The sequence below is a fragment of the Egretta garzetta genome, unplaced genomic scaffold (genome assembly GCF_000687185.1).
Source record: "Egretta garzetta isolate BGI_Z169 unplaced genomic scaffold, ASM68718v1 scaffold299, whole genome shotgun sequence".
Lineage (NCBI taxonomy): Eukaryota > Metazoa > Chordata > Aves > Pelecaniformes > Ardeidae > Egretta > Egretta garzetta.
Genome location: NW_009260696.1, coordinates 1913497 through 1941486, shown reverse-complemented (window position 1 = coordinate 1941486; position 27990 = coordinate 1913497). Strand labels below are relative to the sequence as shown.

The 27990-nt window shown below is 45.7% G+C and overlaps 1 protein-coding gene across 1 annotated transcript in view; it reads left to right on the top strand.

Annotated features, from left to right (window-relative positions):
- RNF216 (ring finger protein 216) overlaps positions 1-27531 on the top strand; it is a 30767-nt gene extending 3236 nt beyond the window's left edge. The window contains exons 2-12 of the mRNA XM_035901318.1: positions 11852-11980; positions 13138-13271; positions 14361-15212; positions 17016-17092; positions 20741-20843; positions 21679-21843; positions 22808-22922; positions 23202-23341; positions 25177-25227; positions 26244-26381; positions 27379-27531. Coding sequence (XP_035757211.1) covers positions 11914-11980; positions 13138-13271; positions 14361-15212; positions 17016-17092; positions 20741-20843; positions 21679-21843; positions 22808-22922; positions 23202-23341; positions 25177-25227; positions 26244-26381; positions 27379-27531 — 1995 coding nt within the window. The 5' untranslated portion in view covers positions 11852-11913. The remainder of the gene's footprint in view (positions 1-11851; positions 11981-13137; positions 13272-14360; positions 15213-17015; positions 17093-20740; positions 20844-21678; positions 21844-22807; positions 22923-23201; positions 23342-25176; positions 25228-26243; positions 26382-27378) is intronic.
- Positions 27532-27990: the final 459 nt, after the last annotated feature.

Here is a 27990-nt window from a genome sequence, read left to right as displayed (position 1 = left end):
AGCCTTCTCCTCATTACCAGCGCTGCTGTGGTTCCTTCCCCGTGTTTGTGAGGGGAACTGTCAGCGTCTGATTAAGTGGAAAAAGCCTTGGGGTTTGGGGAAGGATTTTAACATGGGGAAACTGCTACCCTGAGTCGTGATGCCATCTCGCAGTGTTTCTGACCCAGGTCGGGGGAAATTGAAATTAAGCGTGTTTTCCTCGCTGGCTTTGGGGGAACCCGACTCCTTTGCTGATGGCAACGGTGCCTGTCTGTTCACAGGGTGACTTTTGGAGGCTGTCGTTGCCACTCGTGTAACGAGATGCAAAGTTGATGAGCTGAAATAAATCTGGGAAGCGTATGTAGGTGTCAGGGTGACCTGAAATGTTTTCAGTTGGTTTCTGAGGACACGTGCTGTATTGCTCACACTCGGTCTGCTTACCTCTGTAAGGAGGCCAAGCTTACTGTTTGCATTATTTAGATAAACATTTGGACAAGATCTGTAGAGGCATCATGTGATATTACTCTGTTGTATAAGGTGATCAGGGTTTGTACTAGCTAGAACCTGTGTTTGGGGAATATAAGGATGGAAAATGGCCTCAAGTAGTGTACTTTGTCTACAGCACTTCTCACAGAAGGCTCCTGTGCTGCTTTGTCAAGACTGATGTGCTCTTACCGAGCTGCAGGCTCTGTTACGGCTGTTTCTCAACTGGAGAAAGGAAGACAGCGGTTGGCTTTTTGCAGCCTTTGCAAAACCAGAGTTTTGCAAGGAACAGATTTACCCTTCCACTTCCAAATACCATCCTGAAGCCATGATGCATTTTTATATTTTGGGAGGCGGGGGGGAACCTCTCTTGCAGATCATTTTGCTTGAAGGTACCTGAAGGCCGGTGGTGGAAGGAGCGCTTACCCACACACCCGTGGCAAGTACAAAATATTGTTGGGTAAACGTGTTACAGTGGGATAGCGGAGTGGAACAGGCAGCGATGTTGATAGCTGCCTGCAGCAGAGCGGTGATGCTGCCTAGAAGACTTTTCCTCCTCTCCCCTCTCTTGCTGTAGTGCGCAGTAATGCAATTTGAGGAAGATGACAGCAGCAGCATAATGGGGAGGCAGGAAAAGAAGCTTTTTCTCCCTTGCAGGAAACCAGCAGCGCAGGGCGTTTCATACATCCCCTGCTGCTAGGATTTCCAGCTACAGATGAACAAGACAGGCAAGACCCATTAGCAGTAACTTGGCTAGCATAAATAGTTCATGTCCTCTCTCTATATTGTTAAACCGGAATCCTATTGTAGTGGAGCAGGCTTCATTGTGTATAAACTGGGAGGTGCCCTTCCATGACTAGCACAGACCAGCTTGCAATGGCTGGAACGCACCTCTGACTTGAACACAGTGTCTGAAGAGTGTTCCTCAGCTCAACGTTTCTGTGTTTGTTTAGCAGTTTGTGGCTGCTTTTACTGACCATCCATCCCAGATGGTGAACTAATCTGTTTGATGTTGTACTGTTGCAACACCCAGGAAAAGAATTTATGTTCTGCTGTGTGAAGGCTTAAACAGCGTTGGACACTTGACTGCGATGACTAAAGGGTAGGCATGCAAATTTGCAGCCTGAAAAAAGTCGTGTCCTTAGCAAACGGTGTGACTGCAGCCTGTGTAACCTCTTAGCTGTGGCCTGTAGTGATTTTCTTAGTCCTGCATACGCAAAATGTTTGTTCCCCTTGGAGTGAAGTTGTTAGGTACCTTGCAGTCTCCGAAATCTGCCTGACTGGACCTGGAGAATTAATGCGCAGTGCTTCTTTCCTTGCTGTTTAGCTGGCCAGCTGATAACTCATTCATTTGTGAACTTTTAATAGTCTCGGAAGAGAGTAACGCTGGATGTGGAGCACCTCTAAATCTGGCCATGATCCAATTTTGCTGTTTTTTGGTTCTGATGTAATGCTGTGCTTATCTCAAATACAAACCCTTTGCTCTTCTGCTATTTTAACACATTCTGCTTAAACCCTGCCATGGCCGCTGCCACGTGGCATGGGTGAAGTCAGGCTGGACAACTGTCATGAGCCTGGAAGGCTGCCCTCAGTTTCTGCTGCGGAGAGCCTGCTTGCTGGGCTGGAATCGTCTGGCCGCAAGGCTAATGGGTGGCTGCAAACAAAATGAAACCCGGGTTTAAAAAAGCAGCCGCTGGCTGGCTTGAAAAATCTTGTGTAACAACTGGTCATCTGCGGTGCTTGAGCAGTAAGGACGTAGTTACCGTTCTTCAGGTGGGTCGGTGGCAGTCCTTCTCGTGCAGCAGTTGTTGGGTGCAATAGGCAGCTCTTCTACTCTTGCCAGCAGGGATCGGTGCAGAGTGTGGACTCGCTGCTCACGTGTTGCACCTGCCTTACACGGTTTCTATCGGTGTTTTCCTTGCAGTACTTAAGGCAGTTTAAGACTCGCTTCGCTGTGGAGTGAACTTGGCCTGTTGGCTCAGTATGGCGCTCAGCTGGCTCTTGTACGTGTTTAAGCCCTGCAGTTGTATGTGTAAAAGCATCTTTTAGGAGCAGTGATCTTGGACTAGGAGTGCGTACAGTTTGAGTGCTAGTTAGGTATTGGCTGTGGTTGCATGGTGTCAACAGTTAGGCTGCAGTTTAAGATCTTCCCCCTTCCTGCAGTGTATTTTAGCGTCTTAGTTCTGTTCTCCAACTTAAGCCCTGGTGGATGTGTGAGGGGAGAAGGTACCTGATTTGAATCCTACAAAAAAGTTTTCCAGGGCGTTTCTTTTCAAAGCTCTTGGAGCTTTTCAGTGCTGGGGATGCTCAGTGTGAGAGGAGGCAGCAAGCTGTGGCGTGGGAACGTGACCATCTTCAGCAGGTATTGCAGTGAAACCCTTCTTAACGTGAAGCCACAGCTTCTGGCCACCACTGGTCACTGACCTTTGAAATTGTGGCAAGTGCAGATGCTTAACATGGCTCAGAAAAAGGGCATGGCTATACATGACCTGTGAAGTCATTCTTTTTGGAAGTCCCTAATTTTGGGATGTTTAACACCTAGAATGGTTGGTGGCAAGCTTTTAAGTTGATACTTCTAAAAGTACTGTGCAGATCAACACAGAAACCTTCCTTTTTGCTAAGGTGGGCTACTGCAGTAAGTCAGGTTTTTTTCCCCCTTCTGTGCCACCTCAAGGTCAAGTCTCAGCTTTTCTATTGTCAGCAGCTTTGTGGAATGAGGTGAGGTGTGCTTTGCGGACTGCAGCCATCCTTGAAAGCAAAGTTTCTTCTGATGGGTTCAGGTCACATTTAAAATAAAATAAAATTAAAAAATACCCCCTTCCTTTCCACATTTGCTCCTGGTGCTACATGATGTGCTTTTATTTTTTCTGGAACACAACTTCCCAAGTGCAGCTTAGATGGTTTTTTCCAGAGTTGGTCTGCTGGGCAGCAGCTTAACATCGAGAATGCCATTGCAACCTGTCAATCCTTCGTGATTTTCAAGTCCTCTGGCTGTTACTGCAACAAAAACCGACTCGTTGGGCTTTCCAGCCCTCTTGACTTTGGTCTAGTCGGCCCCTCGCTGCTTCTTGCAATAGCGGTTTGCTGGTTGGGTACAGCCTGTCTCTCCTCTTCTTGCTCCCGGTGCCCCCTGCAAAGGGGGCTGCGAGCGGGGCAGGCTGCTGGTTGCTCAGCTATGTGAATGTCAGTGCCGGAGCCTGATAGGGTTACTCCAGCCAGCAACTTTGAACTCTTTCATTTCTCTGTTTCCTCTCCAGTGAAAAACAGTGCTAAGATGGTAATGTGAAGGCTCCCGAAGACGTGCATCCAACTTGTTAAACTTAAAAGGTTGCACTTGGTTTTCTTTGTTCTGTTATACCTTTTAAAGGTGACATTCAGGATCCCTTAAAAAGGAACAGAAAAAAGGAGGAAAAAAAAAAATACTAAGGATTTGGAGAGGAAATGCCGTGTCCTTTCTCCTGGAGAGCTCTTCTATGAAGAACAAGTAACAGAGGAGCACTCTTGCGTATATCCTGGGGCACATAGGGCATTTCGCTGGTTCTTTTCTGTGTGGCCACTGGGTTGATGGGGGAGAGAAGACAGCTGCAGTTAATGTTACATAGGGCCCTGGCAGCTATGTGCTGCGCTTGGTAGTCCGTGGAGTGCGGCTCTTTCAGGCACTGGTGGGTTCCATAACGGTGCTGCTCCGCGAACGGAGCTTCTGCCCCCTTCTCTTGGGATACACGTGATTTCGGGGCAAGAAAACCAGAAGTAAAATTCGCTCTGGAAGTGGCAAAGCTGCAAATCACATGGCTTCATGAGCTTTTCCGTTCATCCCCACCCTTACACCACAAAATCAGAGCAAAACAGTTCTTTAAAATGATGGTTTGGGAGATAGGCTGTGAGCCCAGCGGGGTTGGGTTTGTGTGTACGTGCTGCCGTAGCCAAGCGCTGAGCTGCCAGTGTCAGAGTTGTTGCTTGAATACGAAATGCCAAGCTGGCACCTATGTTTGTGATGTGGGAGGGAGGTTTGGGATTTTGGGGATTACACCGTATGATCTTGCACGTGCCAGAAGTCTGAGGCAGGCAGAGTCGTACCCTTTACAGGAGCTAACTGCAGAGATGCCGCCTCCTCCCTCAAAGCCTTGAATTTTCACTTGGCTCTTAAAACAAGCGGCTCAAGGCAATGGCATTAACTCCCTTTCTAACCAGACTTTGTGAATTTAACTGAATTTGATAGGGGAGGCAAATGACTGATCCAAAGCTCCCCAGCTCTTGTGCAGAATGTGGTTTTTTGCATACATCAAAATTGGAGCCCTGTTGTTTAGTAGAAGGACCAATGGAGGTCATGGGAAGGCATTGAAATGTCCAGCAGTTGACCTTGATGCCAGTCATTAGGGAGTAGCTTGAAGGCATCAGAAACTTTCAGATGAGTTGAATTAGTAGTTGCCTGTTTTTGGAAAACAGATACAGCTGTTTCAAAACAGTCTTGCATATGAGAGAAGAGCTTGCAGAGCAGAGCTTGGTTTTGCTAGGAAAACTGGTATTGTTGTAGGTGTCCAGCTATTAGATGAGTAAGGTAAAACTGGATGGACTTCTTTCCTTTTGTACTTTGTGTTAACAAATGCAAAAAAATGGGGATCGGTATTTAAAAAAATTGAGATTAAGTGATACTGTTACCTTAAAAGGAATGATGAACTGCACGTGAGGTCGATCAGAAGTCTTGTGATGTACAGACAGTGGAGATGTTTCCTGTAAGTCCTAAGTTGACTTGAAAAACAGGGAAAATAGAGTTAGGGATTGGAACCCAAGTAATCCCTAAAAATCTGCTCTCTTAATTGCTCCTGACTACCCAATTTTCCTTAGACTGGAGCAGTGACGCCTAAGATGTAGCTCATACCCTCTCTCTTCAAAATATCTTCTGATGTGATCTTGGTAACACCATTGACTGAGAATCGACTGCGAAAATCCCCAGCAGAGCTCTGCACAAAGCTTCAACACGTGGTCCTGGTTCTAGCCACAAGCGGGATTTTAGTAAAGCCAGACAGCCCCGCCTTGGCGAGCTCATCGTTTGCTCTTCGTCGATGCAGCGATCACCAAGCGCTCTGCAGGTATCAAGGGCGCTCGCACCAATGGTGTAAGCCTTGGTGAAAGGGCATCGCTTGGTGCGGTACATGTTTCACAGGGTGGCTTTTCTTCTCGGGTGAGGGAGGGTGAGGAGTAGGGAACTTCTGTAAGATGACTAGAAGTTGTGATTGCTGCCAGAGAAGCTTGAAGACTCCCCGTCTCTCTTGTCCATCTTAATAATGTCCTAGCCTGGAGCACTGCTGCTGAAGGTGGTGCTGGTGTGGCTGCAGAAATAGTCAACGTTCTTCTGAGGCACCTTCCGAACGGTGCACGCGTTGGCCCTCTTGTATGTATGTGATACTGTCTTCTGGGTTGGTGGGGCGAAATAAACTCTCTGGCTTTCCGCAGTAGAACTGCGTTACCTGGCTCTTAATGGAGAAAAAATTCTTCAGCTTTTGTTCCTTGTTTTTTCTCAGATCTTGGGAATCCTGTCCTTTTCTTAGAGCGAGTATGTGTCTGCCTAAAATCATTGGGTAAACCAAGCCAGCTGCTAATGTCTTGTGAAAAGCTTAGGGAGTGTTTTAAAACTTATAAGCCAATTCTGGTTTTTAAATTATTTTCTGGTATGCTGTGCCTCTTCAGGGCATGCTGCGGGTCCAAAAATTGGTGGCAGAGCCACATGGATGCAGTTGTCCTAAGTCTACTCCCATTCTGTGCTCCTAAGAGGAGCTTTTGTGTGATATCTGTAGCTGGTGGTGCTGTTTTCTTAGCAAACTGAGCCGCTGCTGGAAACCAGGTGGTCTTGCCTGCGAGCCACTGCCCACACACTCCTATCTTCAGGAGGCCGAGGGTAAGGCGTTTGGGTTGGGGCCAATGCTTTTGTTTTGGCGTCATTTCCCACTTTTGCCTGAGCCGTGGGCAGGCCCCCGTGCAAACCCGCTCAGCAGAAGCCCGGCTGCAGGTCTGCACTTTAACCTCTGGCTTTATCCCTTTGCAAGGTGTGAGGCAGTGGCGGTAGCTGCCTTGTGCATAGCAAGCAGGACTTGTTTGTGCACAGCGGTTCTTGTCAGGCTTATGATCAGGGGATTTCTAATTTTCGGTTGGGCTGATGCCGCTTAACACGATCAACTGCTGTTAAACTCTCCCTGCTTTTGCCAAGTGGCTGTTACAAGGAGCAGCCCCCAGCAAATCGTGAACCCTTTGAAATGTTTCGGTGAAATGCTTGACAGTGAGTCGGGCTGGTTTATTTCCCTTCTGTTGTGCCTTTCCTTTTTTTTTTCTTTTTTTTTTTTTTTTTAAAGGGCTGATTTTTTAGGTTTTCATTTTGCTGGTTGTCACAAGCCATGCATTATTTAAGTAGCTTCTCTTTGTTTTAGCGGCTTGAAACGAGCCAGAAATTCACCTTGCTCGCAGGCTACCAGCAGACACATTTGCCCGCAGGCAGAAAGCAGGAGCTGATGCTCTTCCGTCAACGTAGGTGAGCAACAGCGGTGTGGCTGGATGGGGGAGAGTCTAAAACACACAATGATTTGATGCTGCTGACATCTCTCCCATGTTTGGTTTTTGTTGTAGTTTTTTTTTTTTTTTTTTCTTTTCTTTTCCCCCCACCGCCCCAGTTCGGTTGGGATTTCAATTCCTACCTCCGGCAGCGCTTTCTGTCTAGTCCTGTTGCCTTGAGCTAGAGCCAGAAAAGAGTGCTTTGAGGGTAGTCCTGTCTCGGGTACGTGGGAGCTCAAGGTTTTGGATGCTGTAAGCAGGGGGGAAAAATACATTACACTGTGTCTGGGGGGGTGTGTGTCTCCCCTCGACTGTCGCTTTAAATTCCAGTACCACCTGAAGATGCTCGTTGCAGCAGAAATGCGAGGTGGAAGGAGCGGATTTGAGTTCTGCTCCAATTACTGCGGTCCAGAAATGCCTGCATATACCAGGAGTTTAAATACACGCACAGCACCCATGCTTGCTATTTTTAGGTTAGGCTAAAAATAAGTAACGTGGTGTTTGCAGGGATTTTGAATGGGTTTTGGAAATCCTCGTGTCAGCATTCTGTGTGCACCTGAGACCTGCTTCACCTCTCAGCAGCTGATCCATCAACTCATGGTAGTGGTTGGGACCAGTGGTTTTGTAGATTATATTTTTGCGTGTATGAGAAGCTTGTTCCAAAAGTATGCCTGACTTCAGCTGTCAGTCTGAGATCTGGTTGGTTCGGAGAACAGTTACACGAAGCCCCTGATGGTCTCTGATTTTTTTTTTTATTCCCCCCCCCCCCCCAGTATCTGTTATGTTAATGGATGGTTCTTCTCTCAAGTTGCTGTAGGAAAAACCTTAACGGGGAGGATTTTGTTGTCTGTGCAGTGAAACAACTTGGATGTGAAAAAACTCATGAATACATGGCGTAATGTGGAAAACGGAGGGGAGATTTGATGGAACCGCATCTTCGGTGTTGTGGTCTTTACTGCGCCGTTGGTGGGTGGCTTCGAAGTCGTGGCAAGAGTTTTGTGTCACCCCGATACTGTACAGGGGTTCAGGTCCCAAATCCAGTTTGGCGTGCTGTAGTGCGGGTGAGAGTTTTTAAGAAAAAGGAGAGAGAGAGAGAAAAAAAAAAAGGCAAGCTTGCAAAGCATGTATCTGCCTGCTGCTGTGTCTTTTTCTTTTAAAATGGTTCTAGTCTCCTGTCCTTGACTGTATTGCAAATAAGCTGATGGTCATGTTAGAGCTTGCTTGTAGGTAGCCTTATTCTTTACCTATAAATAGGCACTGCAATCACTGAGGTAGTGTGGGATAGCTTCTTTCCATCTGTCTTGCTTTTTATTATGTTGTTTATGTAGGGCAAGACCCTAGGGTGGCTTTGATCTTGTTACTTCACGTTCTTGGCGGCCTAGTGCTATAAACATGAATAAACTTCTTATTCATGCCACTAGATGGAACTGGCCCATGCTTATAGATATTTGTTTAAACTTGAGCTCTGTATTGAGTATTGACAAAATGAATTGCTAGCTCTCGGTGGAAGCTTGGCTTTTACCCTCAAAGCGGTGCTTTATTAAGCTGCTTGGGGTTTTATGCAGTCTGTTTTGAAATAGAAAAGTGGTACATTGCCAGTTCTTTCCAGGCTTGGCTTTTTTGTTTGTTTGTTTCCTTGACTGTGTATTACAGTTAACGCTATTTATTATATCCTTGCTTTTAAACTACCATGAGTCTTCTGGTGATGTGCGCGCATCTTTCTCTTATGCGGGGGGGTAGACAGTCTGTTATCCCGAATTTCATTTCAGATTATTCCCTGTACCTCTTTCTTGATGCTCGAGGTTGAAGTGTGCAAGTTCGTCTCTACGGGAACCCGTTGCCTACAGAGAATACAGTCTTAATGTTAGTTTTGTGCCTTATCCCTTGTTCTTGGACATGAACAGCTGCGGTTTAGCCAGCATCGGACAAAGCGCCGTTTGAGCTATTTGGGAGAAGATTTGTTGGTGGCTTTGCCGAGCGTTTGTGGTGTTGACCCACCCATGCGTATGTGCATACCCAGCTCTGCTAACGTATTGCATGCCCCTGTAGGGGGAGAAATAGCCAAGCCACTCAGCTTTGCTCAGAGCAAATCCAAGCAGACACCTGCCTGGCCTCTGTCCACACCCCTCGATGCTGCGAGGGCTGATTTGTGGCTTTCATGAACGTCCTTCTTCCTCCCCAGCCAGCCTGGGAGCGATGCTTCACTGGTTTTGCCTGCCAAGGGGTTCTTTTGTTGACCATGAGTCTGCACGAAGGCAGCTGGGGCGAGGTGGGTGCTAGCTATGCAGAGGGGTGCTCTGTAGGACCAACCTGCTGGGAAGCAGAAGTGGCTGGCATGGGTATGTGAGCTGAAGAGGCCTGGGTGCTGCTCTTGGCTTTGCTGCTAGCCTGCTTGGTGGCCTTGGCCATGCTGGTCCTTTCTGCTGGTCCTTTCTGTGCTTCCATTTCTCTGTCTTTTAAATGGCAAGAAGTGTACTGATCTTGTTTTCTACAGTACTGAAAGGGCTAAGGATGGAAAAATGCTCTGCAGGACTAGGTGGTAGCCATTTACAAGTACCAGGGGAAAATATAACTGTAATAATGTAGATGTGACCTTTTAAAAAGGACAGGGTTTTCACCAAGTGTGCTTACAGTGATCCAGCTACTGAGCTGCTGCTCCAGCACCTGCCTGCAATGATGAGAACAGTGCTTTTTGTGCCATTCTGGTAAATAAAGATTTATTTCTCCTTACTTATAAGGCAGAAGCCGAAGAACCTAGTAGAAATACTCCCAAACTCTTGGTTGGAAGCATTTTTAAAACATCAATGTGCCACGCTAGGAGCTGCTTGCTGAAAACAGGGTGTGCTACTGCCGTTTCAGGGCTCAAATATAGGGGTAGTTTCATGTTTGTATTAATGTTGGTTAGAAGAGACCTCTGTAGTTCGTTAGCTCAGTGTCCCACACAAATTTGGACCATCACCAGTGCTGGGACCAGGTGAGCGTGGCTGCTTGTAGCCAAGACTTTAGGGCGGAGGTTCCCTCTGGAGAAGGCAGCTTCAGGCACTGAGCTGTGCTGCTGGCACCCTGTGTGTGTGTTAAGTGAGTGTCCTGCCCTGCGAAGGGGAAAACGCTGCCACCTTGCTCGTTTTATCCCGCTGCCTGTGCTGCGAGGCTTGGGACCGTGGCTGTGCGGGCTGCTCCGCAGGAGGAGGGTGCATTCTTTTTTCAAAGCCGTCTGCCCCTCAGCACCACTGTGCAGCCTGTGCTTTCTGTGAAGTGTGGCTTGGGTCTTGGCTTTTTTAAGTGCTAAATTACACTTTTTTTTTAGTTTTATTATTTCGTCCTGTATTAAAACATTTTGAAGATGGTAATGACTAGTTTCTTGAGGAGGTATAGGTATGAGTACATAGGATGCATCTGAACTGATTCCTTCATTTCGCTGCCCTAGCTGCAAATCCTGTTCCCTGCAGAGGAGGTTAAGTAGAATTATTGAGGAGGAATTTATACTGCTCTTGTGTACTAGCAAATGGGATTTTATAGCAGATCCACCATTTTCTTCTAACTTACGCATCAGTAAATATTTAATAATACAGATTCCTCCGTCCTTGAATAATGAGATGAATACTTCTCAATAAAAAGACCTCCTTTCTTGTTCCAGTGATCAAATTGTGGTTGGCATTCTTGTACGTATTCAGCTGCTCTGCGATAGCAGGAATTGAGAGCTGTAAGCTGACAGAGCATAAAATGGAAACCTACTGTTCAGGATGCAGTGGTTCCTCTGATCTCCTAATCCTGTTCGGGAGCCTCCAGCCGGCTCATTGTGCCTCTCTGAGCACAGGTGGGAACAGCAAATTTTAGTCCCAAAAGCTCAGACCTATGAAAGACCCTGATCCCTGTCATGCTCTCTTTTCGGTTTGAGAGCAGGTGGTGTACCCTGGAATTCATAGCAAACCCTCGTTGGGAGGTCTCGTGTTTAAAATAGCAGATGATGGCAAGAAAGTGTGCTCTGTCAGTGTGACCTGTGCTGGTTCACAGTGCAGGCACGAAACACGTGCCTATATACTGCCCTGCCCAGGGTTGCAGCTTCCTTCCAACACACCAACAGCATGGATGTGGTGGAAGAGAGCTCAAAGCATCTCTGGTCGCTCTGAAGTTGTGCTTCAGCTTGGCGACGCACAAGGGAATTCGGGCTTTGATGCTGGCGCCTCTGTTTCAGCGGTGCGGCTCGCTTCACAGTTCAGCTCCTCAACAGCAAGGCTGTCGGGTCTGACCCCCAACGTCGGCTGTTCACCTCGGTGCTAGCATTTCTGCAGCGCTTGTGTGTGGTATAGCTTCATGGCATTAAGTGCTGGGGGGGTGGTTGTAATGACATCGACTGGTACGTTTGAGATGCAGGCTTACATGGTGTTGCCCTGAGGCAGCTCCAGCAAGAGGCTTTTGCTCCTCTCACCAGTAGATGGTGGCAGAAACGTCGTTATGTGACTTCATGCATCAGTTTTTGACTTCTTGGAAACAGGAGGAGAACCACATATGGGGAGGTTTTGAGTCCTGGCTGGACCAAATTGCATCTCCCCCCTGCTTTCTGTGATTGCATAGCTATAAACACCTTCGGGTCTTCTCCAGAGAGGCTTCTTGGGCCTGATTGTGCTCCTCAGTCATCTGTCTTAACTGTTGGAATGGCAGACAACAGAAACAAGTCTGCTTTTAGGCACTGAGCAGGTGGTACGGAAAAATATCCTCATGGAGAGGCTGTGCTGGGAGAGCCAGAAAAACCCCCAAAATGATCTAGTGGCTTAGTCTTGGGAAAGCCCGATTAGGGTGCTGCTGAGTTTGCCTTACCCTCTCCTGTTCTTATTTTGTCTTCTAGTTCCTCATGCAAGCTTGACTGCCATGCCTGGACATTGACACTTTCGGGTGCAGCAGTTTAAAATGGCAGAGAGGAGTGGAAATGAAGAAGTAATTAACTTGAACAGTTTCCGTAGTCACAGAGGAAAAGGTGAGTACCGATCTGTGCATCCAAAACTCGCTTTGTAAAACTCTGCTTACGAGCAGCAGGATTCATAGCCACTGAGCTCGCAAGAGCGCTGTTAATGGGAGCCCGCTTGCGGACTGCGTTGCCGTGTCGTCCGCTGCTCCGTTACACTCGCTTCACAGCCACCTGCAGAACATTCTCTCGTTTTATGCTGACATGCAGAATATTTGGCTCTTGTCTTTCTCATGTTGTACTGCCTTAAGGCAGATTGCTAACTTCTTGGGAACACCATGTAGAGGTACTTCAGCAGATATGAGGAGCTTATGGTGCTCCACCCTTCCGAGGACCTCATAGGAGAGAGGCTGGCTTTGCATTCCTCTCCTCACAGGGCTGTGTGCATTGGCATCTGTTCCTCCGGGAGTGGAATTCAGAATGATGCTTTCTGTGTATGCCTGAAAGGTGATAAATGAATACTTATGCTAAAGCATAAGCCAAAACATTGTGTCAAATCATGGGGAAAGCATGGTTGTATGCTGTCTCCGCAGTACAGACGCCCTCTGTTTCTGGCTGGAGTGTCTTTCCTGAGTTCCAGTAGCTGTGCTCAGTAACATCTATATTCCACTCTCAACAAGCCTTGAGGGACAAGGTTGTCACCTAATGGCAGGATATCTCCTGCACCCACAGTGAGGGGCCCTATCTCTGTCTTGCATAAGGTACTCCTGCAAAGTCACGCTCTTTCAGAAGAGGCCAACTTTCACATGGAACCTTATCTCTCCTCTAGAATGCACTGCACATTAATAAAAGAAAACATATCATCCCTGAGATAGTGAACGCTCAGGACTTCTCTGCAAAAATTAGGAAGTACTGTGTACGTGGCTTGTTCAGAATATTTTTTGTAGCAGCTTGACTCATGCTGAAGTCTGGGGTAGAAGAATCTCTGCCTAAGTGTCAGTGACTGTTTCATGCGTGGGCCATTGTGGTCTCTTGAGCTGTGGTTTGTGCACGTGTTTTGCTCAGAGGGCCAAGGGAGGTAGGAGTGGCCATAACAGTAACCTGCCGAGGAACTGGTGACCTTTGAGCGCTTCTTCCCTGTTACTGCAATGCAAACGTGAAGATTGCTTTTTCAGATGTTTTGGTGCTTGTGCCCTGTAGTTTCAGTTATTTACTTTACTTTACTACAGACTGGATAAACCTCAGGGACGAAGGTCTTATCATGATATCAGATTCCTCGGATGAAGAATTACCTTTGTTGCTGGAAACGCCAGCAGAGCAGCAGCATGAGGAAGATGACGACGATGTAGTCATCTTGGCAGAGGTAATTTTTCATTCTTGTACTTGCCCTGCTTTATTCGTGGCCTTTATAGCTAGCTCTCGTGCAAATATCTGATGCATTCCTTTGAGAGTCCTGTCTGGTTACAGTAATTTACTTAGGATATATGAAATGAATGTTGAAATTATGGCATTTTGCTGGCTTTAAGTGTTTAATCATATTTTGGGCGCAGGAGGGGAGGACTAGATTGTTAAACTGCATTGTATTTAAGTTGATACTTAATGAAGGCTGTAGCTTCCGTAAAGTTATCTACGTTAGTCCAGAGAGGTGGAGTGCTTTGTAAGAGGACTTGATGTTCCTTAGAAGGCAGGTTTTCAAAACATGCCTTGTTTGACCTTGTGTGCTTTCTATTCCTCTGTGCTGTTTGGATTCTTGTTGGGCTGTTGCAGGCACTTACATTTTTGCAGGTTTACAAAGCCAGCCCACCTGATAAATCCCTTTCCACTGGCACAGGCAGTCACACAGAGGGGGGCCAAAGGCTTTAGCTTACCCTGATTATTTTAAGTGTCTAATTTCATATCTAAGCTATATTAAGAATATATTCCACTTCTCTCTTAAAGTAACCAGAGGCATTGAGAAAATGGGTTGTGAAGCTGACCTTTCCATTTCTTAGTTGAAAACGGTAGCAGAGAATATTCAGACTCTGTTGGCATACAGCAGTCTGTCTGCCAGAGGCAAGATCAAGGACAGAGATTAATGTTTAGAGCTTTGGTTCCTGCCTGTTTAAATAAATTGGTGAGAATGCAAATATGACTTCAGTTAGTTCTTCCTTCCCAGACTATTTTACTGGGAGGGAAGTGGGGACTGAGGTGAGCTCAGGAAATTATTCCAGAAAGTCCTGTGCATCCCCCAGTTCTGCCAAATGTTCTTTTTGCACCTGGGAACAGACTGAGGATGGAGTTCAGTGAAACAAAGATATGTGGGTTGTAGTTTTATGCCTTACTAAGCACCTTGCCAGACAGACTTTTCATCTGTTTCCCATCAGAAATTTGATTAGATGCAAAAGATCATCTGGAGCAAGGATTCTGACATGCAGGCAAAAACTCCTACTTACTCTGTCTGTCTTCTTTTTAGACCCCAAAGCATCCTCAGCTTCTGCGTCCCAATGTCATCAGACCTGCTGCTCAATGGCAAGGTGCAAACACTGTGGGAGAAGGAGGATCTAAAAGTGCTGTCGAGCCCTTGAGGAGCATATATCTGCAAGATGAGAACTCAGCTCTGTTGTGCCAGGGAGACCGCTATAATCGCCTGGTGGAGAGCAGTGCTGGACCAAGCAGGGATGAGAATATGAGCTTTGCCTTGCAGCAGCCTGGACCATCTGAGCTTAACAGCCCCAGGTTTGAACCTGCAAGTAACCAGGAGCCTGGCCCAAGTTTGCTTCCAGCAATAAAGATGAGTCCACAGCCTGTTGTTAACAGAGAAAACGTTAGTCTGGAGAATGCAGACTTTCTACCACAACAGGAAGAAAAGGTGGAAGCCAAGGGATGGCAAGGAGAGGACTTGGAGCCGGGGCAAAACCTCGGAGGAACAGCAACTGCCACAGACCAGGAGGCCCATGAGAACAGCCAGCTGGATCGCCCATACTTCCAGCCGCTGGAAGGCGAGCCACACACTGTAGTAAATGGTTGGGCTCCTCAGCAAGGGCAGCCTGAAGCAGACCCAGGGTCTTTGAGAGCATATGGAGAGGAGGCTCCTGGGCCAGCCTTCCCCCGACCTGAACCACAGCAGGATGGGATTCCAGGTCCCGCTTCGCCCCAGCCAGCGCATCCACCAGAAGAAACGGGTCAGCAGGCAGCGATAGACAATGAACAGCCAGGGCCAGCGTTCCCTGTGCAGGGTTCTCACGAACTTGGCTCTAGTAATGTGCCAGAACAAGGAGCTGCTGGGCAGGACCAAGACCTCACTGCGCTGCTCATCAGAGAGACAGTAAGTATTCCCAGGGCTTGTTTGCCTTCAGTGTGCATGTTATTTTCAGGCAGGTTTTTCAAGGTGTGTAGTGTTTCACATGCTCCAAGCACAGCCCTATTGACTTCAGCTGCAAATCCTCCTCATTTTGGCTGAGACTCAGCTATGTGCCAGGTGAGGAGCATGCAGTGAACTGTTGTGGAGGACTTTGGTTTGAAAGCCTAAGCCCAGCACTATGGCAGAAGTGGTGAGAGGATGCGAATCCTGACGGCGCTGTTTGCTTTAAGGTGGGCTATTGGCCAGGGAGATTTACCAGAACTAATTGCAGGGTCTCAGGGGCACAGTGAGGTAAAATAATATGGGCCTGTTCCCTTAAAGGCTACTGCCCTCTCAGATCTGCTTGTCTGTTTTCATCTGGCTGATTCCTAACCCAACTCTAGAGCTGATTTAGGGGTGGATGTAGAGCTGAACAAGCAAAACTGAGACACTAAATGCTGGTAGAGGGATAGAGAGGTGGCATAGAGAAGGTTTAGAGACACGTGGCTGAGAGCCGTGGCTCCTTTCAGCTGGCTTTCCTACTTTGGTCCATGGCCATGTAAAGGCCACCATAGTGGTCAGGGGTTGCCCTTCCAGTGTGGATTTCCCAGCAATAGCACTCAGGAATTACTGGATAAGTGGCACGAAGACTTGTGTATGTTAACTCCACGTGCTCCTTTCTGACTCTGCATGTGAATCTTAGCGTGAGGGGCACGAGCTACAAGAACTGAACCACCAAGAAAAGCGCTCCTTAACCTTTGGTATGTTCTGCAGCTTGGGCAACATGGTGTATATTTTAAAAAAAAAAAACCCAACCAACACCCAAATGTGGTGATGCTTCAGATGTCTTAATGTTTTCCCCTCCACTGCACATTCCTCCCCTTGATTGCTGGGGAGGAAGGGTCTCTCTTGATGCCTTATGGAATACTTTTTTGCCAACAAGCGTGTTTTACTGCATGTGAATCTTACGCCACCACCCCCATCCCCTCCAAGTCTTCCTTCCACATCCCATATCTGACTCTATTTGGGAAAACTGGCGTTGAGGAAAATATTCTTCAAGTAGCAGTCCAACAAAATTCAGTTCTTTCCAAGTGAGACCTTGTTGCTCAGTGACTTGCTTTGAGATGGGCAAGTAGATACTCTTGCATTGTCAGCGTTGCATGACAGCCATGACCCATCCAGTCTTGCAAAGCAAAATATCAATTGGTGCAATCAATTGCAATACCTGTACAGAAACCCAACAAGAGAAAGAAGCAAAGGGTGCTCTTTGCTACATGGCTAATTCTGGGAGAGCTTTCACGGAAATGCTGGTAGAGGTTTGTTGGCTGTTCTGATCTCATTCCTACTGTGTCTGGGTGCTTTGGGTGGGTATACGTATTGTTGGTTTTTTTCCTTTTGCTTTGGAATGTTGTATTTCAACACACAATCTGGAACTCCCTAATCTTCTGTCTGAAGGTAAATATTGGCTTTTCTTGTGTGGTAGATGACACCTGTGTGCCACTCTCCATCCAGCCTGAATCACTCGTTAGGCCAGCTGCTCATGGCCATTCACATCACAACCTGTACTCTTCTTGTGAGAACAAGCTGTTAGCAATCATCCTGGAGCAAAGGAAAGGCAGCAGCTTGCAGTATCCAGGCTGGACAGTTATAAATGGTCTCTTGAAATCCATTTTGGCCTTTGTCTCAGGAGCATGCTAGATAATTACTTACACATCTCTGGTGCTGTTGCTAGGTTGTGCTACCCAGCTCCTCTAATACCTACATAACCTTTAGCTTTTCCTGCTGTAGGAAGCAAGATTCCCAGATGTGAAGAAGGAATATATTGAAGAGCTAATCAGCATCAAGAACTGCTATGACTTAAATGTGTAAGTACAGAGCTAAGAGCCAGGATCTATCATACAGCAGCCTGGCTGCAGTCACATTTCCATTTCCCCACATGCTAATGATGCTGTTCTAGAGCATATCCAGGCTGGGAGTCAGCACTGCATTGATACTGCCAAAGAGCAGAGAATTTTTTTTTCCTTATAATAGACTTTTTCTTAAATTGTCTCCAGTTCTGACATTATGCTGTAGCTTCTCTGCTTTTAAGATCATTTGCTTACTTAAAGATATTCTATACTATTTCCTCTTAACGATTACTAGGGTTCTTAAAAAGGGTGAGTGGCAGGGTTAAGGTGTTGAGGTGACTTCTATAAAACATAGTATGAAGGTGGGTTGGTGAGTTTTGAGTTGGAGAAAATAGTTTCCTACCTCTTAATTTCACTGGCTTTTGGCTTTTTCCAGGTAAAGCTGACACTGTTTTGAACTCTCTTATGTAGTGTCATGATGTTGACTTTTATCCCCTTAACCAAGTAGCAGCGGTACTATTTGAGTTTTCTCATCACTTTCCGCAGATAGAAGCGAGCAAACACATTTAAGGACTGGTAGGATTATTCTAGGTATCTGTTGAGGGACTGATTTTGGTCAAACTGAGCAGAAATGTGAGCCAAGAAGGGAAGTAAAAGGAGTGGAAAATCAGCGTGAGGACTGTTGCTTTCCCAGTTGCGCTGGCAGCTCAAGAATACCTTAGGGTTCATTGTGTTCGATATCTCTGTGAATCATGTTAGAATCAAAAGTTTGAAAAAAGTCATTAACCTTATTGATAAGTTGCATCATCTCCCTGCTCTTTTGGGTAAGGCTTGCACGGCTGAAGGGCAGAGGATTGCGTGTGTTGGCACCAGCAACACAGAGGGGAGAGCGGTTTGAAGTAAATCACTTGTGACTTGTGTCTGATGCTAGGTGACCCCTCTCTTTCTCTCTCTGCAGCTGTCACTGCTATCTCAAACATGTTGAGGCTGGTTATTCTGTGATACAAGAATGAAGAATAGGTGTTGGTTGCCAGAGCATTCACTCTATCTCACATGAATCCGGTGCTCTTTCCAGTTAACTGGGGCACTAATTAAGCAGTGTTCAAGTGCATGAGGCTTAGAATTCGTTATTGGACCATAAATAAGTTAACTGGCAAGCAACTAAGGATGATCCTATCCGCTGGGCCCAGTTTTCCTATTCTGCTGCCTTTGCCTGTGTTGTGAAGTCATCTCTCCAAAGTAGGGCTGCTTGGTTAGAAAGCCATCAGATACTTACTGCTTGTCTTGCAAAAGTGCTTCCCCTGCAGCGGTGGCGTGGTCAGCATCAGAGAAGCTTTTGGGTGCCTGTACCATGTACTTGGTGCACCTCAGCGTGGATGGTTGCCTTAGGAGTGTAGAAGACTGGTAGGGTCATTCCTCGGAGCAATCAGGCTGTTGAAGTTAGGCTCTGACTGCAGGACCCTCTCACAGATTGTGTGAAAAAACTCGTTATTGTGTCCTGTGGGGATTTAGTGAAGCCTGATAGAATTAAATCCCAGTATTGGCTTCTAGCAGTCTTAATGTGTTCCTTCCCTTTTTGCGCCTGAAATCTCTTCTCTCCTATTGTGTGCCACAGACCCAGTGAGATGAAAAGGTGCTTACAGGCTTCCCTGTAGGCCATCTACAGTGTCTGCTCAGCGGTGCGTTACCCACTTACTGGATGATAAAGATTTCTTCTCCATATTTTTATTCCTTTAACCAAACTATCTTTTGAGTTGTCACTGCATCTTTTGTATGAGAACAAATGGGTCAAAGCACTGGTCAGCCTTGCTGGCAGGGTCTCTTTGATCTCCATGGTATGTCAAGCTGAATCAGGCTTGAAATATAATAAATAAGGGTGGCTGGGTTTGGGCAGGGATGAGGCTTTTAACTGGCTCTGTGTCCTGTGGTGCAGATATTAATGAACAGTGCTGCAAGTGTGCGTGCATTGCGCGCTGGGACCCACTTAACTAATTGTCAGACATTGAAGGTTAACATCTCTGAAGATCCTGAGCATTGAAATGGCAACATGCAGAATAGTTCAAATGTATTCTGACTGTGCCCCAGCTGAAACCCTTGCATTTGAGCTACAGTGATTTGAGCTCCTTGAAGTTTCTGTTTTGTTGGATTAAAACAGTTATCTTTTACAAAAGGGATGGGGGGGGAGGGGGCTGGGAGCTATTAAATGCTCAGTGCCAAGATATTTTGTTGTTTTCCGAAATGATCGTCTTAAAAGTTTCAACTGATGTGAAAGATAAGATGTGGGAGCTCCTCTTAGCAGGGTATCATCTATTCAGCTTTTGTGTGCAGAAGCATTCACACTCAGTCAAAAGCTTCTGGCTCAATATGTCAATACCTGATTAAACAAAAAGAAATGCCTCTGCTTTGAATGTGAAAGCAGGACTAAAGTAATCATGCCTTGATATTGGGTTAATGCTTCAAGCCAGTTCAGATTTCTTAATTAGGGACTGATTTCTGACATCAGGAATGTAAATTAGCTGCAATTATGTCTTTGCTGCAACCTAGCACCTTCTCATTTCAGCAGGATATTATTTCACAGCTGGGGAAACTGAGGCACAGCTTATGTTACTTGACCCAGGTAGCACAGCTGGTTAGTGATGGTTGAGAATAAGCTGTGAAAGTCTGATTCAGACAGATCTTGCTACAGCAAGCTTCCCTTTCAAAAGGGCTTCTGAAGTATTTGTGGATCTCCGCAATGGGGTATTCTGAAACTACTTGCTGGCGTCTTTTCTAAGCTGAAATACTCAGTTAAACTAAATTTACCTGACAAAGTTATGATTGTTTGTGAGAGGTCCTCAGGTGTGCTGTGTTTATGGGCTAGCATGTGTTTTCCCAGCAATTTTTAGTGATTATTTTCTGAATGCTGTTCTCACTAGACCAGTTCCTAGTGCAAATTGGGCTAGTGTGATTTCAAGTTTTATTACAATGAAACCTGCGTTCAGAGCACATGTTGCATGTAAACACAGTTTAAACTTGTTTCTGTCTCTGTTCTAATGTTAAAGTAGATAGAGATTGGAGGCTTTAATTCAAATCTGAATCTGTAAACTTCTGTCGAGGAAGACCTCAACCTTTCACAGGTTTTGTAGGGGTTCGTATGCTTTTTCCGTAGATGCATTTGTATTAGCGACAGCTAGATTTCAATTAATGCTGCTAATGCTGTGACTGTTCCTTCTTGTTTGGTCTTCATAATGTTCATTCCAGAGCAGCGTAAAGTTGGTGCACCTTGACTCTTAGTCCTGCAGGGTTTGACATGTGCTCAAGGAGGCATCGCCCTGCATGGTTTTACCCATGGGGGTGAGTGGGGAAGTAAGCCTGGCTGTTCACCTCTGGCATGGAGAGATGTAGGTTGGTTAATAGCTCACCCGTACAAGCTTCTCTTACGTAAATGTAGTTGTTGAAAGACAAATCTATTTGCTCTTCCTTCTGCAGTCATACAGCCAATCATTCTTTACTTAATTCTCAGTCATTTACTTTCAAGTTTGCTCTAGTCTGAGACCTCCTGTGGTTCTTACAGGGCAGGTTGTGACTTGCCTGCCCAACCTCTTAATGATAAGATACTAAAAATTGGACAAGCGAGGAATGAACCTGAGCTCCCAAACCCTGAAGTAACTATATTTATCTTTTCAGACTGTGTAACTTTCTTCTGGAAAATCCAGATTACCCAAAGAAGGAAGGCAGAGTGGTTTTAAATCCCAGCAGCAGTCTGCTTGCCAGCCAAGATGAGACGAAGGCAAGTGAGAATATCCTCATCTACAGCATGCCTCCCATCCAGTCTCTTCAACCTGAGCAGATCTTGGGATGTCTGGTTCTGTGTCTATTTGTAGAGTTGAGCCAAATGTTATAGGAGGGCTCTGGTGCATTTAAGATGGTGTTAAATGGCAGTAGTTAGTTGCTTGCAAGATGACTTCAAGACTTTCCTGTTTCACTGCACCATATCTGCTCTTTTGCCTTCAGCCAGGCCCTCTGCCCTGCCTGCCCATCAGCCACCCTGTCTGAAGTGTTCAAGAATTCCTTGGTCATTCTGTCGCATGAGGTAGACTTGGCCCTCAGGTCTCTCTTGCGTGGCCTTTAGGCATTGCCTTTCAGCCTCCTAACTGCAAATTTCCCTTCAGTTTCTTTATTTTTTTTTTTTTTTAAGTCAATTTGACAAAAATTTCTCTCTGAGCTGCTTTGAGTATGATGAAATAGCTGTGCATGGCCTGAGAGAGAAAGATGTCAGATACCTCTTTCTACTCTTGGAAGCATCTCTCAACCTCAAGCCAACAAAGTTGTTCACCCTTTATAGTTATCTAAATGTGCTCTCTTCTTGCTGTCATGTGCAGCCACACACAATGGCTTTAAAGAATGTGGTGTGGGTCCTGCTCGGAGCAGAGCTGCAGCATGGTGCAGTGCTGTAGGCTGTGCTCTAAGCTGATGGTTAGGTAGGTGCTCAGAACTGGGTGCCATGTAACCTGAATTTTGGGTGGTCTTGCAGAAGGTCCTGATCACTGAAAGAATGGTTTGGGGTGTTCTTGTGTGTATTTATACATATATACATTTTTATATCTTTCATATTTTCTCCTTAGGTGCCTAAAGTGGACTACTTTGACTTTTCCAAACTTGCGCCACTTGATCAGCGGTGCTTTATTCAGGCAGCTGACCTCCTTATGGCAGACTTCAAAATGCTGAGCAGCCAAGACATTAAGTGGGCACTACATGAACTCAAGGGACACTATGCAATCACACGAAAGGTTCTCCAGTTCAACTCTGTTTTCTTTACTAGGGCTATCTCCCGTGTCGGTGGAGAGCAGTGCGATGTCTTTTGCTATACTGTACCATCTGCTAGTGTGTGGTTATGGATTTTTTCATAATCTTCCTTTTAAGGAGTATTAATCCATTTAGTAGAGACTTAAAAAAAAATTTATTGGCCAGACAGACTGCTGCAGGAAATTTTTACTTTTCTCTAATAGGAGATCTGGGGAAACAGTAGCTAGTTGATGGTAGGTGATGCATTAAACTGAGGCCTGTTCCTGTACCTCGCTGCTGAAGTGCAGTATAATTGCCAATAAAGCCTAGACATTTAGCTAAATCTTAAAACATTTAACTGCTGCTATTAGTTAACTGACTGCATGTCTTATTATGACTTGTGGAATGAGTCCTGTATTCCTCATAAAAGAGTTTCACTGTAATGGAGCTGTGAAGAAACTTGTTTTAAGTATCAGCAAACTGAATGTAAATGTGGCTTCAGGCTTTTGGCTTAGATCTACTTCTCTGATATGCTCCTCTTGCTTGAGCTTCTTTCTCCACTATTCCAGGACTTAACTAAAACAAAACCTCCTTGTCTCTTCACTTGCTTGATTGAGCACCGAGTATTTGAGGTTTTTTTTTTTTTTTAATAAAAAACCAAACCCAACAACAACAAAAAACCCTAAACCAGCTCTGTTGCATCAGGGTAGACACAGCTGTATTACAGTTAATAGCTGAGGTGTTGTGAAGTGTCATTCAACTATTTTGGTTTTATGGAATGATTGCTTTATGAGTACATAAAGCAACAAGGTGAGCAAAGGAAAGAGGTGTGCTTGCCTGTATATGGGGTGTTTGGCTTTCTGGCTTTGGATCGCTTGTGCGCGTTTGTGCTGTGCTTCGATTTGAAGTACATGCTTCTGCTTTCTTCCAGAGAACACAGAGGATTTAAGTCTGTATGTTGTTTTTTAGGCCTTTTCAGATGCCATCAAAAAATGGCAGGAGCTGTCTCCTGAAACCAGTGGGAAACGAAAAAGGAGGAAAGAAATGAATCAGTATTCATATATAGACTTCAAATTTGAGCAAGGTAAATTCCAAGCTGTATGTATCGTGCTCTCTGCATGGCTATTGTAAGCAGAACTGGCTTGGAGCAGAAAGTACTGTTGTTGAAAAGGATGTGGTCCCCAAATAGCTATGTTTCTGTCTGGTATCTGTTTTGGAGATACTCTTCATTAGTACCTCTGTTTGGTTACAGTGCTGTTTGAGATGCTGAAGTTAAGCAGCTGGTGGTGTACGGAGGAAGAGGGATTTAAGCTTTGTTCTGGCTGCTTCATCCCATTTCATTGTGCCTTTAACTCTGCTTTAGGAGATGTGAAAATCGAGAAGCGCATGTTCTTCCTGGAGAATAAGAGAAGGCACTGGAGGTCCTATGACAAGCTCAGTCTTCTCCCACCAGTGCTACTGGAGCAGGAATTCTATGAGCAGAAAGTTAAAGAGATGGCAGAGGTGAGTGGTAGGAGCTGCTTTGATCTTGTGGTGCAAACGACTTCAACTACTGTAGAGGTCTTGGCCCTAAACATGGAAATCTGCCTCTTACAGAAATTCAGATGCTGAAGAAAATGTTGAATAACTACCTTTTGCCCCTTTACTAGCTGTTCGTGTGTATGATTTCCCAAGTGAATTGGTTTTGGAGTGTCCTGGTTTAACCCAAGCTGGCAACTAAGCCCACTCCCACCCCACCCAGCCTCTTGCTCACTCTGGGATGGGGGAGAGAATCGGGAGAGTAAAAGTGAGAAGACTCATGGGTTGAGCTAAAGACAGTTGAATAGGTAAAGCAAGGGCCACCTGTGCAAGCAAAGCAAACAAAGGAATTCATTCCCTCCTTCCCATGGGCAGGCAGGGGTTCAGCTATCCCCAAGGAAGCAGGGCTCCATCTTGCCTAACGGTTGTTGGGGAAGACAAACACCATCACTCTGAACATCTACCCCTTCCTTCTCCTTCCCCCAGCTTATGTACTGAGCATGATGCCATATGGTGTGGAATAGCCCTGGGGTCAGTTGGGGTCAGCTGTCCCGGCTGTGCCCCCTCCCAGCTTTTTGTGCACCCCCAGCCACTTGCTGGTGGGGTGGGGTGAGAGGCAGCAAAGGCCTTGGCTCTGTGTCAGCACTGCTCAGCAATAATAAAAACATCTTTGTTATCAACGCTGTTGCCAGCCTAAATCCAAAACATAGCCCCATACTAACTACTGTGAAGAAAATTAACTCTACCCCAGCCAAAACCAGCATACGGAGGAAAAAAAAATCAGTTTCATATTTACTTAAATGTATAGCTGCTACTTTTGCTGCTGAAAACCTTCCATATATCTGCTGATGTTGATGTATAGTCCATGATACAGCACAGTTCTGGACCGTTTTTTTGCTACAAAGTAGTAAAAGCTCTACTAATTAATTCCTCTAATTGTTAGCAGGCTTCTCTGCTTCTTTAGGGCTTGTAATTGCAGCTCAGTGTTGGTGGCGAATAATGAGCAGGCCCAAGGCAGTCTGTCCACTCACTCTGCCTTCCACAGGTTGGCAGTCCTGTGTCTCCAGAACATCTTGTCCTGTGCTGAGGACCGTGTCTTTTGAAGCAGAACCCTTGGAATGGTTTGAAGCTGCGCCAGGGCAGGTTTAGGCTAGACATTAGGAAAAACTTCTTCACCGAAAGGGTGGTCAGGCTCTTAAATGGGCTGCCCAGGGAGGTGGTAGAGTCCTCATCCCTGCAGGTATTTAAAAGAAGGATAGATGAGGTGCTTAGGGACATGGTTTAGTGGTGGAATGGCAGGGTTAGGTTAAAGGTTGGACTTGATGATCTCAAAGGTCTTTTCCAACCGAAGTGATTCTATGATTCTAACACTCGCTGGTGTGTTGCCTTCCCCTTGTAGCCTGAGGGAAGACTGAATTCACAGCTCTGCACCTACAGCCTTTTCTAAAGTAGCTTCGTCAAGATCTTTGTCTCTTAGGCAGATGGATGGTGTCTCCTTTTAAACACGAAGTTAATGTTCCATGGGGCTTTCTCTGGAGGGGCCTGTTGGCAGAGATGATCTCACCCCATGGAAACTTGAACCAGCAGCCCTCCATAATACAGAATTCGGTTCTTTGTTCTTGCTGCCTTTGCTTCTTCCATCTGTTTTAGCTGAATCATAAATAGCTTAATGGATTGGAAGGATGGGCTGAGTGATGTTGTAAGCAGACAGTGAGCCTTTTATGGTGGTTTGTAAGTCCCGAAATAATGTAAAAGAGCGTAGAGGCTGGAAAATTGCTTTATCTATTCTGTAAATACAGATACATATGTCTCTCTTACAGCATGCAGACTTTCTCCTTGCTCTGCAGATGAATGAGGAGCAATATCAGAAGGTCAGTATCTATAACATGGTCTCCTGAGTTCAACTTGTACACAGACACTGTTCTGCACTTACTACTTCACAGACTCTTGTGGTTCCTGGAATGGAGGTTTTCTGAAGCTGCATTTGCACTGTGCTGCTTCTGCTGAGCTGGGAAAACCTGCGTAGTGTGTGTTGGCTGGCTTTTAGAAAAGGTAGACAAGAGCTGAGTCCAGCAAGACAGTATCGATGCATGTAATGATCTGTAGTAATTCAGTCAGCTGCTGCTTGTTTCTTTACTGGCCAGGACAAACATTGCAATAGAATAGTACCAGGTTTGCTCTTGGTACCACCATTATGGCTGTTTAAAACAGATTTGCTGTTGTTGGAACTCTGCCGGTGGAAAGGCCTTCCTCGTTTGCAGAAAGGACTCTTTAAAAACCTGAAAATCAGATCTTTCCCTTTAAACAAAGAGAGAAAAGTTAGAGATCGGTTCAGTTTTTTCAGCTGTGAATTACCTTTTCGTTCTCAACACCCATTTCTCTTCAAACTTTGGAGAAGATGTTGAACCTTTGAAGAAGTGGGTAGATACTCTTTAACAGTGGCATGCTTCTCCACCCCTTCAGTGAAGAGGCCGAGACAAGGTCTCTCCAGGCAGGTGGTTAAATGTTCATTTAGAGGGCAACAGATCTGAAGCTTGGTTTTCCCCATATGAATGGTATGTAGGGTGCTGCTTCCCTGCAATTGGAGCTTCCCAAACCCAAGATGCTTCCCTGCCCTTGAGCTAAGAATTACTACACCACCATGTGTCCTGTAGCTTTTTGGAACCTGTCAAGCAGGACATGTAAATACTAAGTCACTTACAACTGAGTTTCATGTTGTGCTTAGTGAGTTTTGACCACCAAATAGGATATCTAATGGAATGGTGTGTATCTGTTGCTCTTTTTTTAGAGTTAATGCTGGCATTGTTTATGGCTTGCAGTTATATGTGCCTGTATGTTGCTATATCTATCGATGTTCTGCTGCTAATACCTCTGTTTATGGCTGCAGGATGGTCAGATGATAGAGTGCCGCTGTTGTTACGGGGAGTTCGCATTTGAAGAGCTGACTCAGTGTGCCGATGGTCACTTGTTCTGCAAGGAGTGCCTAATTAAATATGCTCAGGAGGCAGTCTTTGGCTCTGGGAAGGTAAGAATCTCCCAACTGGATGAGGGGAAAATGGGTAAATTGCTATTAGGAGATCACATTGCTGTTTGCGTAGTGTTGGTGCTTAAATCGGATGTAACTGCACTTCCCAGGAAATATTTGAATGGAATTGTGTCCTGAAACCCAAATCCAACAAGTCAGTCTCACCGTCAAATGAAACCAACAACTTTGCAACGGGATCTCTGCTGAACAGGATTTCAGTTTTGCTAGCCTCTATCTTTTGTGCTCTATGCTTAGCGACTTGGATTACTAGGAAAACTTTCTACAACGTTCATAGTAGCTACAATAACTTGCACTTATCTGGTGTTTGTTTTCCACTTAATAAACCAATGGTATCTGCACAGAGAACACACTCTTATCTCTGACTTGGCCAGTCTCCTAGCTGAGTGTTTGTTCTTCATAATATCACTGTGATCCCACTTAATTTGGGGGTTGGTTCCTCTCTGATACTACTAACCTTCTTAGTCTCCAATTCAGCTAGCAATTATCCTGGTACTTAGGTGAGCTGTAAATAAGTCATTAACCTGCTCTGAGGTGTGCATGTTGCTTTGCCTCGAGATATGATGATCAAACTGTGGGATGCTTTCATACTCGGGGATCTATATTTCATGAGAACATATAAACTGGCAGATGTACTTGACAAGAAGGCAACATGCTGTTTGTGAGAAGAGTGCTAGCTCTCAGCAGAGACCGTACGGTAATAATGGGTCGCTATGTGGTCATAGTGGACTTGGAGTGAGCGAACTACAATCCCAGCTATCAGCAGCATCTTCATGCCCATTGTTTGTTTGAGGCCTGATCTGTTTAACTAGTCTTGCTCTTTCTATAGCAAAGCTGTACCCTGGCAGTCATTTGCCGACTTAACCTCTATTCTCTCTAAGCAAGGCTCTGCACTGGTTTATTTGGAAATGTTCTGGCTACTGAGTCTTGTTCGTCGTTGGCATTATACTGAACCTGAGCTTTCTCCTTCCAACCCTAGTCAGAGCTCAGCTGCATGGAGGGCAGTTGCACGTGTTCATTCCCCACCAGTGAGCTGGAGAAAGTGCTTCCGGAGAACATCCTCTGTAAATACTACGAGCGGAAAGCTGAGGAGGAGGTGGCTGCTGCCTGCGCAGATGAGCTTGTCAGGTAAAGGTCCAGCAGAGGATGCAGACTGCACTTACTATTGCAGAAGATTGTTCCCTGAAACCCTAAATGTGTGCTGACTGTGAGATGGGTAGCTTTCAAAGAGCTGTATTGTAAATTCAGGCTTCTGCCTTCCCAGGTCTGTTTTTATTCAGGTTGCTCTGCCTTTGACTAGGAGCAGATTAAAATTCAATAGACTTGTCTCCTCCAAGACTTGCTTGCCAGCTCTGTGCTGATCCTCTAAATTACATGGTCAAAAGCAGTGCTGAGCCTATAATATTTTGATTGCAAACAGGGAAGTGATCGAAGAAATATGAGCAAAAAGGCAGGAGTCAGCACATCCTGGCAGCAACATTGGTTGGCAGCCTTATTAACTACCACATAGCTATTTGGCTAAATCTGCTTTCAGCAAAGATGTATTTGACACTCTGCATTAATGGCATCTTATTTTGGGCTGTAGGTGTCC